Source organism: Labeo rohita, chromosome 1, assembly GCF_022985175.1.
Source record: "Labeo rohita strain BAU-BD-2019 chromosome 1, IGBB_LRoh.1.0, whole genome shotgun sequence".
NCBI classification, from domain to species: domain Eukaryota; kingdom Metazoa; phylum Chordata; class Actinopteri; order Cypriniformes; family Cyprinidae; genus Labeo; species Labeo rohita.
The window spans coordinates 14,230,742-14,248,530 of NC_066869.1; the positions used below are offsets into that span (position 1 = coordinate 14,230,742).

The 17,789-nt window shown below is 33.8% G+C and overlaps 1 protein-coding gene across 1 annotated transcript; it reads left to right on the plus strand.

Moving 5' to 3' along the window:
* Positions 1-27: 27 nt before the first annotated feature.
* Positions 28-17,302, plus strand: cc2d1a (coiled-coil and C2 domain containing 1A). The gene is made up of 29 exons (XM_051109040.1): positions 28-188; positions 695-773; positions 1,413-1,554; positions 1,658-1,764; positions 1,905-2,132; positions 3,672-3,984; positions 4,076-4,185; positions 5,204-5,276; positions 5,371-5,463; positions 5,558-5,685; positions 6,068-6,140; positions 7,066-7,190; positions 7,266-7,377; positions 7,456-7,628; positions 7,916-8,038; positions 8,170-8,228; positions 10,088-10,204; positions 10,286-10,359; positions 10,550-10,608; positions 10,684-10,735; positions 10,807-10,906; positions 12,230-12,320; positions 12,403-12,612; positions 12,700-12,755; positions 12,833-12,905; positions 12,996-13,116; positions 14,558-14,634; positions 15,919-15,966; positions 16,061-17,302. Exons 2-29 carry the CDS (start codon positions 717-719, stop codon positions 16,097-16,099), a joined length of 3,033 nt encoding a protein of 1,010 aa, XP_050964997.1. The 5' UTR covers positions 28-188; positions 695-716; the 3' UTR covers positions 16,100-17,302.
* Positions 17,303-17,789: the final 487 nt, after the last annotated feature.

The window sequence follows — 17,789 nt, forward strand, 5'->3', positions numbered from 1 at the left end:
CAAGGCTCTGCCGTTGCTATGGGAAACCTGGCGAAAAGCAGGAAGTGCTGAATCTGCACTGACAGCAGTGCAGATTTGTGTTTATCTCTGTGTTTATGACACTCTGGTGCAAAAACTTAATGACTGGCCGCATATTTTCCTCAACGGAACGGATATTTAACACGCCTTTGGAGGAACATATGATCAAGGTATCACGTTCAATTTTTTAGTAAAAGAGTCTGATGTAAGAATTAGCCACCTTGCTAACAACACTTTGATTGAAATAGTTGTTTATTTTATGATTTATATTGCGAATGGTGTGAAATTTATTTTATGGCTTCGTTGGGCTTTGCCTCCAACAGTTCTGGTGCAAAATCAGGTAAAGATGTGTTTTGGATTGACCTGTTTAAACGTGTAAACACTAATAGCAGGTTAAAAGGTGTTGAAACATTCGCTTTTGAGCTCTTATTGGGTAAATATAAAATGACAGAGGTCTGGAAGGAATATAGCACAGTTAAATATATATTTTGAAGTTGATTGTGTCGATGTATTGATTATGCAAATATCAACGTCATTATTCACGTAATAATATAGGAATGCGCCATGACGTCATTCACTTTCTGGTGTGGTTGGTTGTAGTGTTACTGAAAGGCTGATCCTGGCGCAGTGGCTGTTTTTAAGTGTTATTAATGAACCATTCTTGTTTTCACTCCAGGTTTGAGGGACCTGCGGAGAAAATGAGTCGAAGCCGGAACCCTCCACAGAAGGGCCAAGGGGCCGCCAGGGCCAAACAGGTAATAAACCAGATGAGAGTCTGGACTGTGTCCAGAATCATTTGATGAAACCTCTAAATATCACCTTTGAAGCCAGCATGAAATGAAAATTCACAGTTTTTTATTTCATAATGTTTAATGATATTGACAGAACTGTGGTGACAAATTTTGGACTTTTAGTGCACTTAAACTGCATCCACTTTGATTGCCACGCATGCAGGTGCATAAAATGCTTTTCAATTCAGAAAAATTCAACATTTCATGTAATGTTCATCAGTAAATCAGTTAAATTAAGGGTTATTATTGTAAATTAAAATTTAAACCTATTTAAAAAAAATGTGTTACTTGAAATAAACTTCAAGATATTAAAACATGACATTAAGAAAAAAGTAACATTTTTAAAAATATATTTATGCTAGTTGCAAAGGCAACATTTCTAACTGTCCTTTAATGTTACCTAAGGTACCATAATAAAATATACTAATTAATATTGAAAGAAATGAAAGAAAGAAATATAAAAAAACTAAAAATGACACAGCAATAATTTCTAAAACTTTTTAAAATTAATATGAAAATAAAAACTCATTCAAAATATTGATAAAAATTTAAATAGTATTACAACTAAAATAACACTGGCTCTCCATCCTCACATGTGGTCAGATGGGATTGCTGTTGGATTTGGCTCCTGACGGCGGGCTGGATGACTCTGGAGGAAATGATGAGGAGCTAGAGGCAGAGCTTCTGGCTTTGATGGGAGGAGGCGGAAGGAGTGGACCAGCAGGCAAGAAACCTGGAGGGAAAGGTGAGAACATTTTGTAATTATGACATCTACCAGCAAGAGGCCATGCTAATCAGCCCAACATTTACCTTTGGCATTTTTCCTAATCGTTCTTTTCATCTTGTAGCTCCGGTGGCCATGGAGGACATTGAGCGGATGGCAGCACTTTGTATGAAAGACCTGGACGAGGACGGAGATGACGAAGGTGATTTGGAAAATGATGCTGATCTCTTGGTAAGACAAAAATCTTTTTGTGTGTGTATATATATATATATATATATATATATATATAGTTGGCGCTCTATAGTTGGCTCATCAGATACAGTGTTTCTCGCCGGAAATATTTTTGACCAAAGCCATTTTATGTGTTTCAGGCTGAGTTGAATGAGGTGTTGGAAGACGATGAGGAGCAGGTGGTCAAGAAACCTCCTCCGTCACCAGTGCCTCCTCAACGCTCAAATGCAGCTCCCACGTCCCAGAATGCACCAGCCAGCTTGGAGGGTCGCCTGCAAGAGCGCTTGGACATGTACCAAACAGCCATTACCAACGCCAAGGCCGCGGGGGAGACCAGCAAAGTGCGGCGATACGACCGAGGACTGAAGGTGGGACATATGCAAGACTAGAGGTCCACCGTTATGGATTTTTTTGATGTCTGATATCTTAGAAAGCAGGGTGGATGATAAAAAGATGATATATATGATATGAGACTTAACTATAGTAGATAACACAAGTATAACAATAACTGCAATTAAATTTATTTTACATAACATTTAACAAAGTAATCATAACAAATAAGAAGAGTATTTAATTACTGATAGTAAGTAAAAGTGTCACAACAAGTGTCAAAAATATTTATTTTACATAGTGTTTAATAAAATAATTAAACAAATTAGAAGACTATTTAATTTACTGTAGTAAATAACACAATTATAACAGTTAATGCTTTTATATTTATATTTGTTTTACATAATATTTATTAAAATGAGAAATAAATTAAGACTATTTAATTTAACAGTAGTTAATAACACAAGCATAACAATTACTGCAATTATATTTATATTTATTTCACTTATTTAATAAAATAATTAGAAATAAATTAGAAGATTGCTTAATTAAACAATAGTAAATAATACAAGCATAACTATTGCAATTATTTATCTATTTTACATAATATTTAATAAATAGTCATAAATTAGAAGAGTATTTAATTTACTGATAGTAAGTAAAATAAGTACAAGAATTACTGCAGATATATTTATTATACATAGTATTTAATAATTAAACATAGTTAAACTATTTAATTTACTGTAGTATATAAATCAAGCATTACAATTACTGCTTTTATTTTTAATTTTATTTTACATAATATTTAATAAAATAATTAGAAATAAATTAGAAGACAGTTTAACAATAGTAAATAGTGCAAGCATAACAATTACTGCAGTTTATTCAGCATAATATTTGCTAAAATAATCAAAAATAAATTAGAAGATCGTTTAATTTGCAATGGTATTTGACACAAGCATAACAATTACTACAATTAAATGTATATTTATTATATATATATATATATATATATATATATATATTTAATATTTGCTAAAATATATAAATAGATTAGAAGAACATTTCATTTAACATAAGTAAATAACACAAGCATAACAATTACTGCATTTATATTTATTTTACATAATATTCACTAAAACAACTCATTTTTTTTATTCTAAATTAAGCAGATTTAGATTATAATAGATAGCAGCTTATTGATTTTTAAATCCTTTTATGGTATTATCAAAAATACAAAATACATTTTTATACAGGATACAATGTGCTGAATTTGTTTGAGAGGTTTCCTAAATGTTGACGGTATATTTATAAAGCATTATAATGTGTACCATTCTGTTATTAGAGAATAGGAAGTCCTGTGGTTCAGTATTCAGGTGCTGTCAAAATAAAAGTCCTGCTTTTTATAAGATAAAACAGAAAAAGGACTGAAAGTTTGTAATGTCTCAAATAGTGATCAGCCTACGATATAAGACCAAGGGTGATGTATTATATCCATCAGGTATCTGTCCCAATACATTTTTTCTCACGTTTGAGTAATTTTAGAGCTGTTGGTAGCATATTCTTGTTTTTTTTAGACTCTACAGTCTATGCTGACGTCAGTTAAAAAGGGAAAGCCCATCAATGAAGATGAGATTCCTCCTCCTGTGGCCACCGGTGGAAAACCCCCCGCTGCTCCGCAGGCCGAGCCAATCAGAGAGCAAGAAAAGCCTGCTCCAGCAAACACACCACCGCAGATGGCCAATGTCAAGCCAGTGCTGGATGCCCGGCCAGTCGTTCCATCCAAACCTCAGCTGCTACAGCCTCCGTCACAGAGACCGATGGCTGTAACGCCCGATACACCAGCCATATCGCCCCTCACACCCAGCCAGCCAAACACACAGCACTCAGGTACACACACACTGTGTCAAGCTCTCATATCATTGCTACTGTGACGCTGTTACTCTACACACAGACATGTTTGTGTGTGTGTGTGTTTCAGAGCTCAAAGCGAGTATATTAAGCAGACAGAGAGAGTATAAACTGGCAGCCTTAAAGGCCAAACAGAGCGGAAACACTGAACAAGCCAAACAACTCTACCAAGTGTCCAAGGTAAATGAGTTTTCCATCCGTCTGTTTTGCTACTTCATGATTAACATGTTTAATTCAGGTCACAAAGTCACATATTTACAATGTTTCTTTGTTGCCATTCCCATTTTGTTCATGTGCACTACAATTCAAAAGTTTGGGGTCTGTAAGATTATTTATTTAGCTATAAATTAGTAGTTTTATTGAGCAAGGACACATTCAGTTAATCAAAACTGACAGTAAAGACCATGGTTATTGCAGTAAACTAAAACTAAAACCATAAAAAACATTTATCACTTATAATAAAATAAACATTTTATTTTAAATAATTAAAATTATTATTTTTTTATTATTACTTTTTCCTTTCCAGAGGGAAAATATACATAGAGACCAGGACATACATAATTTCTTAGAAAATATGTATTAAACATATAAATTAAATTTAAATACATATTTAAAAAAATTAAAACTTAAGCAAAAATGGATCAAAACTATAGAGACCTATTAAAAAAATAAATAAATTTACCTAAAATTAAAATAAAACATATAAAAAAAAAGTAACAAAATATTTCTATTTTAAATAAATGCTGTTTTTTTCAACATTCGGGTTATCAAAGAATCCAAAAAAATTATCACAGTTTTCACAAAAATATTCTGTACCAAAACTGTTTTCACCATTGATAATAATCATAAATGTTTCTTGAGCAAATCAGCGTATTAGAATGATTTCTGAAGGATCATGTGACACTAAAGACTGGAATAATGATGCTGAAAATTCAGCTTTGATCACAGGAATAAATTACATTTTACAATATATTCACATAGAAAACAGCTATTTTAAATTGTAATACTATTTTACAATATTACTGTATTTTAGATAAAATAAATACAGCCTTGGTGAGCAAAACAGACTTAATTGAAAATATTAAAACACTTACCAAACCCAAACTTTTGAACAGAACTGTAGTTCTGCTACTTTACCTATTATTAACCACAACAGCTTGGAAAATTAACTTGCTCACTGTCTCATCCTTTTCCACAGAGATTAGACTTGATCATAGAGAGTGTTGACAGAGGCGAGTTTGTGGACGTCAGCTCACTGCCGCCCCCTCCTGGTACCTCCATACCTCACAGATCTTCACTCACCTCAGTTAGTTCACAATTTAGTTAGTTCAGTCTGATTTTGATAGAATTGTCACTGTCTTTCAGGAGAGGTTGAAGTGCCACGTCCTAACCCTCCCCAAATGTCCTCTAAACCAGCCGCCCCTCCTGCTGCTCCACCCACTGCTGCCCCAGACACAGGTGAGAATGTGTGCATTTTAATCTGACGTCACACACGCAGATCAAACCCAGACATCAGTGATGCTATAAATGAAAGCATATACGTGTGTTTCAGCTCTCTCTGCTCCCCGGAGCGTCGCCGAGGCCTTACAGCAGCGCATGGACAAATATAAAGAAGCCGCGGAGAGCGCCAAGAGCAAAGGAGACGACCGCAAAGCACGCATGCACCAACGCATAGTCAAGGTAACACATGTGACTTGTATGACTTGTATGGCTTAATATAATGTAAATGATTATTTACATTATACTGAAATATGTAGTAGAAAACCAGTGAAAGATTTACGTTATTTAAAAAAATCCACATCATTTTATACACATTTTGGACTATGGGGGAGCCATTATTTTTATGATGTGAAATGGTTGCATCCGCTATAGTCCAAAGTATGTATAAAACACTGTGGATTTGTTAAATAACATAAATCTTTTCGTCGGTTTTTTATGTATTTCAGTAAGAGACATCAATTATGTTATATTGAGGCATACAAGTCTTAATACCTGGTGTTCCCTTTATAAAAATAAAAGATACCATTTCATTAACCTGTTGTATGTGTGTTATTGACTTCAGCAATATCAAGACGCCATTAAAGCTCATAAAGCAGGACGGCCTGTGAATTTGGCAGAACTTCCTGTTCCACCAGGTAAAGCTTGTTTATTTGTTTCTAGCAAGAGCCAAATTTCTAACAAATGCCCTCACAAATATAATAAAACCTCTTAAATCTCCCTCAACAGAGGTGTGTTAGAGCTTGGTGTTAGAGCTTGGTGTGCTGATTATTTATATATTTGTAGTTAAATAATAAATTCAGTTAAATACAGTGCTGTTCAAATATTTGGGGTTGGCAAGATTTAAAAAAAATGTTTTTAAATGAACTCTCTTCACTCACCAAGGCTGTATTTAAGTAATTAAGTATATAGTGTAAAACAGATAAAATGTATTTATGGGAGCCAGTTTCTGCACAGAACAAAAAATAAAACATTTAAATTATGTTTTTTATGTTGAAATTCAGACTTTTCACACAGTTCTGAGAAAAAAATTCTGAGATATATGAGTTTATGAGAGTAAATCAAAATTCTAACTTTTTTTGCAATTCAAAAAAAAGGAAAAAATACATCTCTACATTTTTCCCATAGAATAAAAATAAAATCTCATCTTAATCTCACAATTCTGACTTTTTTCTTCAGAATTTTCAAGCTTCTGTAGTAAATGTAACCAATCATGAAATTAAAAGCTGAATAAATAAGCTTTCCATTGATGTATGGTTTGTTAAGATAGGACCATATTTGGCTGAGATACAACTATCTGAAAATCTGGAATCTGAGGGTGCAAAAAAATCTAAATATTAAAAAATATCAGCTTTAAAGTTGTCCAAATATCTTCATGGAACATGAACTTAATATCCTAATGTTTTTGGTCATAAAAGAAAAATCAATCATTTTGACCCATACAATCTATTGTTGGCTATTGCTACAAATATACCTGTGCTACTTACGACTGGTTTTGTGGTCCAGGGTCACAAACAGTTAATGTGCCTCTTTTTTAACACTGTTTATGTGTGTGCATGTCAGGTTGTCCTCCGCTGCAGGGCAGCGAGGGCAGCGAGCAGAATTTTATGGGCGTCCTGGAAACAGCCATGAAACTGGCCAATCAGGATGCAGACGCCGACGCAGATGAAGACGAAGAACCACAGAAGGTAGCGTCAAAGTTTAGCAAAAACATCTAGAAGCTATGCTTCAGTTTGATTCTTCATCTCTCTGTTTCCGTGCAGCCATCGGCTCAACCTGCCGTTCAGAAATCCAGAGCTCCCGCTCCTCCAAAAGCCTCGTCCGCCGCAGGGATGCCCACCGGCTCCGCAAACGCCCCCAAACTAGCAGGGAAAGGTAGATGTGCGTTTATATATTATATACGGCATTAACGCATACGCACTGTTGTGTGACGCCGCATGTGTTGTTTTGCAGCCCAGCAGCAGCTGGATTTCCTGACGACACGCAGGCAGCAGTTCGTGAAGGCCGCGTTACGCTCTAAAGAGATGAAGGACATGCAGGGAGCCGCGCAGCACCTGAGAAACGCTAAAGGCCTCGACCCCATGATCACTGCTGCCAAGGCTGGACTTCCTGTTGACATTACCAAGGTTTGTAAATCAGTGATGCTGATCACCCGAATTGGTTTTACAGGGTCGAAATCACTGATTGCAACAGTGACGATTTATTTAATTAATTAGTTTGAAAGCTTCTGGGAATTTTGTATTTACGAAGTCATAATTATGACGTCAGATGCATTTGAGCAAGATGCTAATTTTACAGCTTTTTAAACTCTACTTCTACAAAATGATGAATGAATTAATGCACATCAGCTGTGGTTATGTTTTGTTTTTATTCAATGTATTACAGTGCTGTAAATTGATTCTGTCATATCCAGGTACCAGCCGCTCCGGTCAGTGAGGACGATTACAGACTTTCTCATTCGCGCTCGTCTGCTCTTTCTCCACGCACATCTGAGCAGTACGCGCAACTCATGGCGCAGCTCAAACAGCAGCATGAGGTTATTACGCCTGTATTGCACACACAACCAGCTAAACAATACAGATCTGATCCATGTAAAGCACACACAGAATTCAGGAGAAGTGCATGGTTTATTCACCGTCTAACTGACTTTCTAACACTTGTTTCCAGAAATGCCTCACATACTCGCAGCAGTTCACTCATATGGGGAATGTAGCTGAAACTGCCAGGTATGTGTGTTTTTGTTTATCTTGATGAGATATGTTTTTAAAAAATTTTTAGTTGTGTTTTGAGTGATGACTGTACACTACTGTTCAAAAGTTGAACTATTTTTAAAAAGAAAAATATGTTTAATAAGCAAAGACATATTAAATTGAACAAAAGTGGCAGTAAATATGTTTATAATGTTACAAATGATTTCTAATTCAAATAAATTATGTTCTTTTCAATTCTTTGTTCATCAAAGCAACCTGAAATAAGTATAAAACTGTTTTCAACATTGATATAATCAGAAATGTTTCTTGAGCAGCAAATCAGCATATTAGAATGATTTTTTTGAAGGATCATGTTGACACTGAAGACTGAAGTAATGATGCTGAAAATTTAGCTTTGCATCACTTGAATAAATTACATTTTGCAATATAATGAATTAGTGTAACAGTCATTTTAAATTATAATAGTATTTCACAATATTACTGTTTTTACTGTATGTTTAATCAAATAAATGCAGCTTTTTTTTTTTTTTTAAAGAAAACATTAAGAAATCTTACCAGTGTTTAAAAGTTTACATAAATTAGGATTAAACATATATATAAGTTTGGGATCAATACGATTTTTATTGTTTTTAAAGAAGCCTTTTCTGCTTATAAAGGCTGCATTTATTTGATTTAAAAATACAGAAAACACAGTAATATTGTGAAATATTATTGCAATTTAAAATAGTGGTTTTCTATGTTAATATACTTCAAAATAGAATTTATTTCTGTGATGCAAAGCTGAATTTTCAGCATCATTACTCCAGTCTTCAGTGTCACATGATCCTTCAAAAATCACTCTAATATGCTGATTTATTATCAATGTTGAAAACATTTGTGCTGCTTAAAACTTTTTCTGAAACCTGTGATAGTTTTTCCAGGATTCTTTGATGAATAAAATGTTAAAAAGAGCATTTATTTAAAATAGAAATCTGTTGTAACAATATACACTACTGTTTATATTTTGGGGGCGTTTTTCTCTTTCCTTCTTCTTTACTTCTTTCTTTCATTCTTTCTTTCTTTGAAAGAAATTAATACTTTTACTCAGCAAGAATGTCTTAAATTGATAAAAAAAAAGTGATAGTAAAAACTTATATTGTTAGGAAAAAATCAGTTTTGAATAAATGCTGTTCTTTTTTACTTTTTATTCATCAAAGAATTCTAAAAAAAAAATGTATCACGGGCCCCCCCCAAAAAAAAGCAGCACAACTGTTTCCAGCATGGATAATAAATCAAATATATATAAATAAATTATATTTTAAAGTTTATTCACATAGAAAACTGTTATTTTAAATTGCAATAATATTTCATAATATTACTTTTTTGACTTTAATAAATTAATGATGTTCTTATTTAGTATTTTTAAAAATATATATATTTTTACCACCTTTAAAGGTATAAAAAGTTAACCATTATTTATAATAATTAAATCAAATTAATTACAGCTTTTATTAATAAAATAATAGATAATAATATTAATAAAGATATTTATTAATAATATCTATCAGAATGTAAGTTATAAGCATAAATACTAACATAACATTGACATATGAAATCTTGAGCTTGTGGGCCTTAAAGTGTATTTGTGTGTGTCACTCAGATTTTTTATGTTGTGGAAACCAAATGTCCCCACATGGGTAATAAAACTGAAATTACATACATTATGTGAGCAGCAAATATTCCTCATGAGGACAACAGAATAATAAACACAGTAAATAAAAAAGAAAATTGCTGAGGGTTGAGTTTAAAGGTTGCTGTAGAGCAACGATTATTAGCTCACTATAAAAATAATGCAAGTAAACAGAAAGGCCCCCGTGATGTGTGTTTGTGTGTAGGTTTGAGAAGCTGGCTGAGGACTGCATGAGTAACATTGAAGTGCTGAAGAAAGCTCACGCTAAAGGAAGACCAGTTCCCAAATACCACACAGAGGAGCGCACCTTCAACACCGTCAAGTAAGAACACACACACATCACATCTGTCAGTGAGGACGTCCTACACAGAATCTCTAAATGTCTTCATCTGTGTTTTTTAAGGATCTTCCCTAACCTGATGTCCAATGACATGGTGCTGACCATCGTGAAAGGAATCAACCTGCCTGCTCCTCCAGGTGTGTATGTCAACACGTGCATGTGCTTTTGTGTATCATATGGCAGTAAAATGATTTTTTCAAATAACTCAGACTTGTCTCTGAAATACAATACTGTTTAAAAGTTTGGAGGATTTTTTTTGGTGTCTACTAAAAAAATGAAATTCTGTGACAGAACGACAGTAAATGTTGTTGTCTTTGTTTTCTCCAGGAGTCTCAGCCAACGATCTGGATGCAAGTGTGCGCTTTGAGTTCCCGTTCCCCAGCGCGGTACACAACACTTTCACTCTCTTCTACACACACACACATGCTATTGGCATCTAACCATGTGTGTTTTTTTCTTAGGAAGAAGCTCAAAGAGACAAAACCAGTACTGTGAGAAACACCAGCAGTCCAGGTACACACTTACACGTGTGATCTGTGTTAAACAGGTGGCGACATTAGCTGACAGTCTCTGTGTGTTTTCAGAATTTAAGGAGCAGTTCAAGCTGAACATCAAGCGAGATCACAGAGGCTTCAAGAGAGTCGTACAGGCCAAAGGCATCAAGTTTGAGGTCGTACACAAAGGGTGAGACTCTTATTAGTTGAGGGAATCTCACAAAAACACACCCAGTCCTTATTTCACCTCAAAAGAAATTATTTTAATAATATTTTGCATTCGAAAAATTCAGATTTTTTTTTTTAAGATCATTAAGATTTTGTATGAAAACTTATTTGCACAAAAGTTAGTTTATTACTTTTTGTCTCAGTTCAGAATTGTTTTTCTAGAACTGTGAGTTTATATCTTGCAATTTAGAACTTTCCACCATGGACTAAAAAATAAACTAACTGCGACGTCTCACAATTCTGAATTTTTTATATATCTTAAAATACAGACTTTAAAAAAATGTTGAAAAAAAAAAAATCTGAGGAACAAAAAGTCAGAACTTCCTATTTTTTGCACAGTGACAATTAAGTAAATTTTCCCCGCAAATTCTCATTACTGTAATATATCTGAAATTTGTACTTTTTTTTGTTATTCTTTATTTGTTTTTTGGCAAATTCTCATTATTTTCAGTGATGACTCTCAATACTGTTTTTTTTTTAAATGTAAAAATGTTAAAACAAATCAGCATAAATGTTTTACTACAATTTAAATAATTACTTAAAGAGTAAGTTTTAATTTTTTTGTTCAATTGTCAAGAAATTAGTTCAAATTAATAGTCCTAAAAATGAGATATAAATATTTTTTCTCAAAATTCTATTTTTTGTTCCCTTTCCACTATGGACCAAAAATTAAGAAACTGCAGTTTTATCTTAAATTTAAAAAATTGTAAGGGAAAAAAAGTCTTACTTTTTTTATATTCTTCATTCCATGGTGAAAATAAATTTGCATAGTTTTTTGCATAGTAATTAAAAATACAAATAAAAAAATAATAAAATGCATTTTTATTGTCACAATTAAGCAGATTTGTCTTCACAAATTTCCATTACTGTAATGAATCCTAAATGTTTACTTTTAATGTTTTTGGGTTTGTTTGTTTGTTTGTTTGTTTGTTTGTTTCACATTATTTTCAAGAATGATTCTCAATACTGTCTTTTTTTTTTTTTTTTTTTTTTTTTTTTTAATGTAACTTTTTGAATTTCAAAACAGCATATACAATTGCAGTTAACTACAGCATAAATGTTTAACTATAATAATTAACTGTAATTTTTAATTTTAATTAAGTGTCATGAAATTAGCCCAAAACTATCTTAATGCTCCTTAAAAAAAAGTCTAATCTTCTTTAGGCAAAATAGTTTTTCACTTTTCATATGGGGTTGAAATGTGGCATCACTATCATTAGCAGTGACTCTTTAATAATCATTTGGGTGTGTGTGTGTGTGTGTGTGTGTGTGTGTGTGTTCACAGCGGTCTCTTCAAGACGGATAAAGTGGTGGGAACAGCTCAGCTGAAGCTGGAAGCCCTGGAGAACCAGTGTGAGATCAGAGAGATTATAGACGTGAGTGATTCACACAAACTCACACACGCGTATCACATTCACACGAGCGCTTGTATCCCATGAGTCTGTGCTGCCACTGCAGGTGTTGGACGGGCGTAAGGCGACGGGAGGAAAGTTGGAGGTGCGTGTGAGGATCCGCGAGCCGCTGGCTGGAGTTCAGCTGCAGCCGGTGACTGAGAAATGGCTCGTCGTCGACCCGCTCACACCTTCACCGGAGAAAGACAGAGAGCGGGAGAAAGATAGAGACAGAGAGAAAGACAGAGACCGGGAGAAATACAGGGAAAAGGAACGGGTATGCTATTTATATAACACACAGGATTTGTTCTTTTATACAAAGACAGCTGGACAGAAGCTTCATGACACTTTGTCTTTCCAACAGGCTCCTTCTCCAAGATCCAAACCCAGAAATGATCACGACAGGAACTCTAAACCAAGGTAACACTAAAGCTGATCGTATGGCACTGATTGCATATCGCTGAGTGTGTTTAACGCATGTCTCTGGTTGGTTTCAGCTCGTCTCCTCCGCAGTATAAGCTGCACAGCTTCAGTCTGCTTCACCATGACAAAGAGAGGCTGGAGTGGAAGGTGTGTGCCGGTGTTCATCACAATAGGATTGAGTTGTTGACTGTGTATCATTGAATTGTCTATAATGAGTTATTTTGTACGTCTTCTTAGATCCACGATTATAAGAAGAACAGACGAGACCCGTCAGAGGTGATCAAGCAGCACATGGAGGTCTGTCACCGACTGCAATGGCAGAAATCATATTTGGAGAAAAATCCGGCAGCACTGACAGGTACGACATCTGCAACTTTGCATTTGGAAAACTTTAATTAAGGTGCAAATTATTGCTTTTATTCAGCAAGGTAGGCAGTTTTTCAGATTTTATCGATTAATTTGAATGTAAAGTTTTGCCACGATTTTATTTTTTAGAAATCAAGGAATCGCAATTTTGAATAGAAGTATTACCAAACGTTAGAATTAGACACTTTGACGCGCTCATATCACTAGGTGCCATTCACACAGAATGCACAAAGATGTGACGCAGGCAGTGGAATAGGAAAAACATGCAAGAAGATGGGAGTGAACTTTTTTTAACTTGAGCACCACGTTTTTATAATGCTGTTCGTGCAAGAGACGCTGCAAGAGGCGCAAGTGCGAGTGCAGTCATAACACATCCATGTTTACATAGAAAAAATAATAGAAAAGCAGCGCAATCTAATAAAAAAAACCTGTGAAGAACTACTACTGTATGTCTGATATTTTATGTTTGCATCATGGTGACGGACTGAAAGCTTCATTAGTATACCATCAGTCATTTTGAATCTGAATTACCTTGACTTTTAAGACCGTTTTTTAAAGAATTTTCCTCATATTATTTCTTAGCACATAAGACAAGTTTGTACAAGATGTTGTTGTAGTTCATGCATCAAAGATATTTAAAAGATATTTAACAAGTGAATTGTTTAACATTTACGTCATGTTGACAACTTCATGTGTGGTGCACTTGGAAGAGAATTTTCTTTAACTAGAGGGTTAGTAAAGAAAAAGTTATTTGAATCATGTTGTAGTTACATTTTCAAGTTGACTAGTTGAATGTTCTGAAAAATCGAGACTTTGCCATATCGTCCAGGCCTATAGCAAGGATGCATTCAATTGAACAAAAGTGACAGTAAAGACATTTATAATGTTATGTTAAATGCACAAATATTTTATATTAGAATGATTTCTGAAAGATCTGGAAGGCTGGAGTAATGATGCTGAAAATTTAGCTTTGCATCATTGCAATAAATTACATTTTACAGTACATTCACATAGAAAACGTTTATTTTAAATTGGAAAAATATTTCACATTATTACTGTTTTTACTATATCAAATAAGTGCAGACTTGTTGAACAGAACAGACAATATTTCAGAAACTAAACTTTTGAACAGTTGTTTATATAATTAGAAAAAAAAAGAAAAGAGAAAAACACTCAAAAACCTAACTATAAACAGCCCTATTTCATATCATATTTATTTAGTTACAAATTAGAACATAAAATGCTGCATGTGGACTGCTTGGAATACTGAATGAAGATTCAAAAGAATCAGAATCATTTTTAAATGGTTCATTTAAATGAAAATTCTAAATAAACTGATTCATTTCAGTGAATGGGTCTTTTCAGCACTCCACCATATGAGAGGCGTTCAAGAGCAAAAGTGATAATGTACTGTATCTCTCTGTCTGTCTCAGAATATGAAAATGTGCTGCGGAAGTTCGTTCACGGGCTCTCGGATTCAGTCAAAATGCTTTCCAGCCAAGGCAACAGGGTGAGCAAACACCACACATGGACACACACACACACAGTTAGACTTTAACTGTTAGGGCTGCTCTCGACTAAAGATTTTTCTGGTCGACTAGTTCATTTTAAGCATTAGTTGACTATTAGTCATACGTTTATTTATAAACCATATAAATCATAATAATTAATTGCCTGCATAGCCAAAAAAAACACTCAAGCGCTCACATAAAGCTTGCCACAGTGCACCGATAGATATAATAATTATGAATGTGTCAGGGAAAACAGCAAGGGGGCTGCACTGACACTTTAATAATTTATTGATAAACTAGTGCTTTCTTTGTTTTTGGCTTAAGAGATGAAGTCGGCGACACTGACTCATCTCCGCAGTAGTGATGCACCTATATGCATGTTTCATACACATTACATAATCTGAGAATATTTGTTTTCTATTTTAATGGGTTCATTTATAGGTACACATTTCGCTCTCTATAGAGTTTTGAAGTTTTGCGCTCCCGAAGACCGAGACAGCAGAAAGCGCATTCTGTTTGCTTTCATTATTTTACAAAAGCACAATGTTTCATTGTTATTTTGAGTGCAGATAAATAAACCAACATCTTTTGAATCTGTGAAGACTATTACTTTGATCTGTATGACCAAAAATGACGGAGTATTTTAAGTGCAAGTGAGCGCATTGCATCCATCTGTCATGCAGGGAGCACGCTACTATTCGGTTATTCTACTATTTTTCTAGGTTAACATTAGATTGAGCTGCCATGCAATGAGCATGTCAAAGTTGCTACTACTTGCATATTTCAGATGAAAAGTCATATTTGAGATTGATGAATGATAGATGAGTGTATGGATGTTCTGCCCGATGTATTGTATTACCACACAGACAAGCCGTTAATGATCTGTCACGGACTACGTGACTTCGCCACTTCCGGTGGATTTTTTTTCTGCGACTAAACAACTATAAAAATAAAATAAAATTTTGGGTGACCAAGCCTTTTCTTGTCGACTGTTAGTTGTCCTATAGGTTGCAGCCCTATTAGCTGTTCTGTGCAAACACATTGGTAAGGTATGAGGTGTCTATTTTTGTACTCCTTTCACTCAGAAATACTTGACATGACTGAAGTAAAATGGGTTGCGAATGTCATTTCATGTTGATTGAAACACTCATGCGGTCGCTCAGATGCGCAGATGTTTCATCAAAACGTTGTGATGCACCTTTAAACAGCAGAATCTGAATGTCACTTTTGTGAAGCCATTTCAACATTTAGATTAAAGCTAAAGAGCTGTTCTCGTTTCTCAGGATGGTGCGAAAGACGCCCTCGGCCGACTGAAGATGGTGGAGAACGAGGTGAATATTAAAGGCCGCCGTGTGTGTGTATGAGGTTCACTCATATCTTCATGTGAACTCCCTTTCATTGTCTTTCATTGTCTGTCTCTCACAGCTGGAGTCAGTCAGGAAAAAACGGGGCGTCAGAGAATGAAAAAACGCGCTGAGTGACGAGACTGTCTGCTGGAAAACTCTTCACACCTCTGAAATCATGAGAATAGAAACGCATCGTGACAGATATAACGGAGCTGCAGAGGGAAACACAATTAAACACTACACACACACATACACACACATGCAATTAAGCACCTTTTGCATTGCTACACTTCATTACTCTGCGCTCCAAACCATCAAAACGTTCCTCAATTTGTCTTTTCTAAGGAGACGTCTGAATGTTCGAGTGAGATTAAACTCAACTAATGCAAAAATAAACATCAATCAAACACTAAAGGGGAAATCTCACAAAACTGGGTCACATTTATTTAGCCCCTAAAAAGAAAGAGATTAGAAATTATATTTAAATATTTTAGGACCATTAAGATATGCGTTTTTTTTTTGACAGTTAAGCACAATTAATCTGTAATGTAAAAAATGTATGTATTGTTGAATTTAAAAAATATTTGCTGTACTACATTTATTTTCCTTTGAAATTTAATTGAAAAAATGTTTATTAAAAAATAATTCAAATTAAATTTGTTTCATTATACAAATGAGGGATTAAATTTAAATACACAACCAGTCAAAAGTTTTTGAACAGTAGGATTTTTGAAGTTTTTTAAAGAAGTCTTTTCTGCTCACCAAGCCTGCATTTATTTGATCCAAAGTACAGCAAAAACAATAAAATTTTGAAATATTTTTACTATTTAAAATAACTGTTATCTATTTAAATATATTTTAAAATGCAGTTTATTCCTGTGATTTCAAAGCTGAATTTTTAGCATCATTACTCAAGTCTTCAGTCACATGATCCTTCAGAAATCATTCTAATATGCTGATTTGCTGCTCAAAAAAAAAACATTTATTATTATGTTGAAAACATAATTTTCAGGTTTCTTTGATGAATAGAAAGTTCAGAAGAACAGCATTTATCTGAAATAGAATTACATTAGACATTATAAATGTCTTTATCATCACTTTTGATCAACTTAAACCATCCTTGCTAAATAAAAGTATTAATTTCATCACTTCTAAAGAATTCTGGAAAAAAATGTTCTCAACTGTTTTAAATATTGATAATAATTAATAATAAAAAATGTTTCTTGAACAGCCATGTAGCATATTAGAATGATTTCTAAAAGACTGGAGTAATGATGCTGAAAATTCAGCATTGCATCACAGGAATAAATTGCATTTTAAAATATATTCAAATAGAAAACAGTTACTTTAAATTAAAAAAAAAAAAAAAAAAAAAAAAAAAATTTGTTGGTTTTGCTGTACTTTAAACCAAATAAATGCAGGGTTGGTGAGAAGAAGACTTCTAAAAAACATGAAAAAATCTTACTGTTCAAAAACTTTTGACTGGTAGTATATGAGGAAAATTACTTTTGTCTGGTTATATTGAGGAATTATAAGGGAAAATTGTGCTTAATTGTCAATACAAATGGTCCTATATATATATATATATATATATATATATATGTAATACAAATATTAAGAATAAGGTGATTAATAATATTTATATAATTTATATATATAAATTATTCTGTGAGATTTCCCCGTGCATTGCTTTGTAAATAAATACTCAAAAAAGTAATACACTTACGGTTATAAAAGAACAGAATTACTGACGGTCATTCTTTCCCTCTGACAGTTTCATGCATGTACCTTGCACTACAAAAATGAAA